We start from the raw sequence: 2,588 nt of genomic DNA, 5'->3' as shown, positions 1-2,588 counted from the left end.
CCCTGTGGGGCACGGGGCCTGCCCGTTCTGGGTTTGGGCAGGGTTCCCTCCAAGGTGATGATGTGCTGTCTGGGGGGCCCTGGGGTGGGGAAGCGAGGAGCTCCCTTCCCTTAGACCCAGGAGGTTTGGGGGCAGGCCCCACAGAAAGGGGGTTTGGCAGGTCTGAGGGACCAAGACCAATGAGACCCTCCTCCATCTGACAGGGTGGGGGGGCCCTGGAAGCCCATGGGGTGGAGAGGCAGCAGCCTCTGGTCAGGGAGGCCTGGGTGAGGGGGCTGTGTGGAAGAAGGTGGGCAATCTCAGTTCCCCTAGCCCTCCCCACCCCCCAAATTTGGACTAGCAGCTTGTGAGTGGCGGGGGAAGGGAGGACCCTGGGTATTATGGTTGCCATGGAAACAGCCGGGTTTCCAGAGTGCTGCAGTGTTGGGAATGGAGAGACCAATGCCGGCTGAGAGGCCTGCCCTGCACCGGGCCTTCAGGCCTTGCCGCTTCCCTGTCACTAGTGACCTGCCTGGGGTGGCTCACTGTGTACCATGCCCCCAGCCAGCCGTCCACTCTAATCCTGGGGCCCCATCCTAAGAGGTCAGCCTTCACCCCTGGGGGCCTCCAGGGCACCCCCCCCCCCATAAAGAATTCCTGGACCTGGAAGGGGCAGAGCCAAGCTCCCTCTGTCAGCTGTGTCTGCTGAGGGTGCCTTCCCTGTGACTCATTGTGACGAGATGTCAGTTTGTAGACAGGAGGTGGTTCTCTCCTGCTTGCCCTGCCCTGGGGGTGGGGGTCATCTCTCCTCTCAGGCCAGATCTGGGGAGATGGAGGGCACTGATGACCAGCGCTCTGGAGAACAGCTCCTGTACCCGCCATCCCCACCCTCCCCACTCCGGAGGCCTCACTGCCTTTCTGGGAGCCAGACAGCAGCCTTCCTGCCTCTCCCCAGCTCTGTCCGGGACCTGCAGATAGTGTCGATGGGGCCTCCTTCCAAGACCCTCAGGGGCCTAGAAGCTTCCTGGGCTAGAGCCCCCTCATGCCCGATTGCCCAAACTGCAGTGGGGCGCCTAGACCCTAAGGGGAGAGACCCCAAGGTGCTTGAGGGGCCTGGCCTCAGGGTGACCAAGTGGGCAGCCATCTTGACGGAGGAGAGTCTGCTCCTCGGAAGTGTCCAAGGCCCCAGGCCCTCCTCAGGTCTCCCTTGGGCCTGGCCTCCTGGGCTCCCAGCTCCCTGACCCCAGGGCTTTCCGTCCCCCCCTGACTTCTACCCATAAGGCCCTGCTCTCCTCCCAGCCTACTTCAGGTTCGTGCCCCCAGGCCCCGCTGCCTTTCTCTCTGGATAAGTCCTCCCCTAAACCCCTCTCCCCCCAGGAACTGCTTTGAGAGGAGTCGTTAGTGGCTAATTATTTAATTAAGCATTTTATGAATCTCATCTGCTCCATTTATGTTCTAAAGAATGCAGGATAGTTCTCCTCCTTCTCTGAAGGCCTGGGGAGTAGAAGTCCTCTAGGCTTCCCAGACAAGGCTCNAACATGGCGACTAATGGGGTTTATTTTGGGGCTGAGATCGTTAGGGACCTCACACCCGCCCCCGGCAGCCGGATGGAGGAGACTGAGAGGGGAGAGAGGGTGGGGTGGGGGAGGGCAGGGAGAGGGAGCCTTCATCTCTGGCTCCCATTCTCCCACTTTCTCTCACCTACACCCCTCTCTGTCCCTCTCTGTCCATCTGTCTCTCTGCCTCCTTCCTCCTCTGGCTGTCAGTCTCTATTCCATACCCCTCTCCCCACCCTCATTGTCTGTCTCTTCTTTGCTGGGTAAGGCTCAAGGCACCCTCTCTCTGGGAGCTAGGCGGCCCCCCTAATGGGGAATGAAAGCAAGGAGCCCTGGGCAAACTGGGAGCAGGATTTCCAGGGGCTTGGGAGGGGGTGGGGGCAGGCGGAAGAATGGTGCCTGTCTGTAGGCTATGAGTCAGAGCCCAGCACAGCCCCTGCTCCTCTCTCGCCACCGCCCAGGGCTCCTTCTGCCTCGGTGCCAGCTCAGCATGGCCCTGCAGAGGCACACGCCTCCAATCTGTCACCTCTGCCAGCCCTGGGAGAAGTTGAGCGGGTTGGGCCCAGGCTGCCTGGGTCCAGCCTGCCCTCCGTACGCTTCTCGGTCCCCTTGCAGCCTCTCTCTGGGCTCTCTCTCTGTGTCACTCTGTCGCCTCTCTGTTTTGCGGTAATTACAGCTAGAATTCCTGATGAGGCAGCTACATCTGTCTGTGCGCGTGCACAGGCTCTCTGCCGGGCACCCGCCCGCCAGCTGTTCCCTGGGATGGTGGGGCCTTGGTGTCCCTATGCTCGGGTTGCGGCCCCGAGGACCTGCTAATTTCGCTCTCTCCTGAAGTCCTCTCTCCCTCTCTCCCTTCTCTCTGCAGCCGGGACCACATACATCTTTGGGAAGGGGGGAGCGCTCATCACCTACACGTGGCCCCCCAATGACCGGCCCAGCACCAGGATGGACCGCCTGGCCGTGGGCTTCAGCACACACCAGCGGAGCGCTGTGCTGGTGCGGGTGGACAGCGCCTCCGGCCTCGGAGATTACCTGCAGCTGCACATCGTAAGG

At 61.8% G+C, this 2,588-nt stretch overlaps 1 protein-coding gene across 1 annotated transcript in view; it reads left to right on the top strand.

The window, feature by feature from the left end:
- The window catches only part of NRXN2 (neurexin 2), a 97,863-nt gene that overhangs the window by 67,711 nt on the left and 27,564 nt on the right, over positions 1 to 2,588 (top strand). The window contains 1 exon segment of the mRNA XM_077759728.1: positions 2,401 to 2,582. Coding sequence (XP_077615854.1) covers positions 2,401 to 2,582 — 182 coding nt within the window.

Source organism: Crocuta crocuta, unplaced genomic scaffold (assembly GCF_008692635.1).
Source record: "Crocuta crocuta isolate KB4526 unplaced genomic scaffold, BGI_CrCroc_1.0 scaffold53, whole genome shotgun sequence".
NCBI lineage: Eukaryota > Metazoa > Chordata > Mammalia > Carnivora > Hyaenidae > Crocuta > Crocuta crocuta.
The sequence above is the reverse complement of the archived record's forward strand: the minus strand, read 5'-3'. Positions and strand labels throughout refer to the sequence as shown.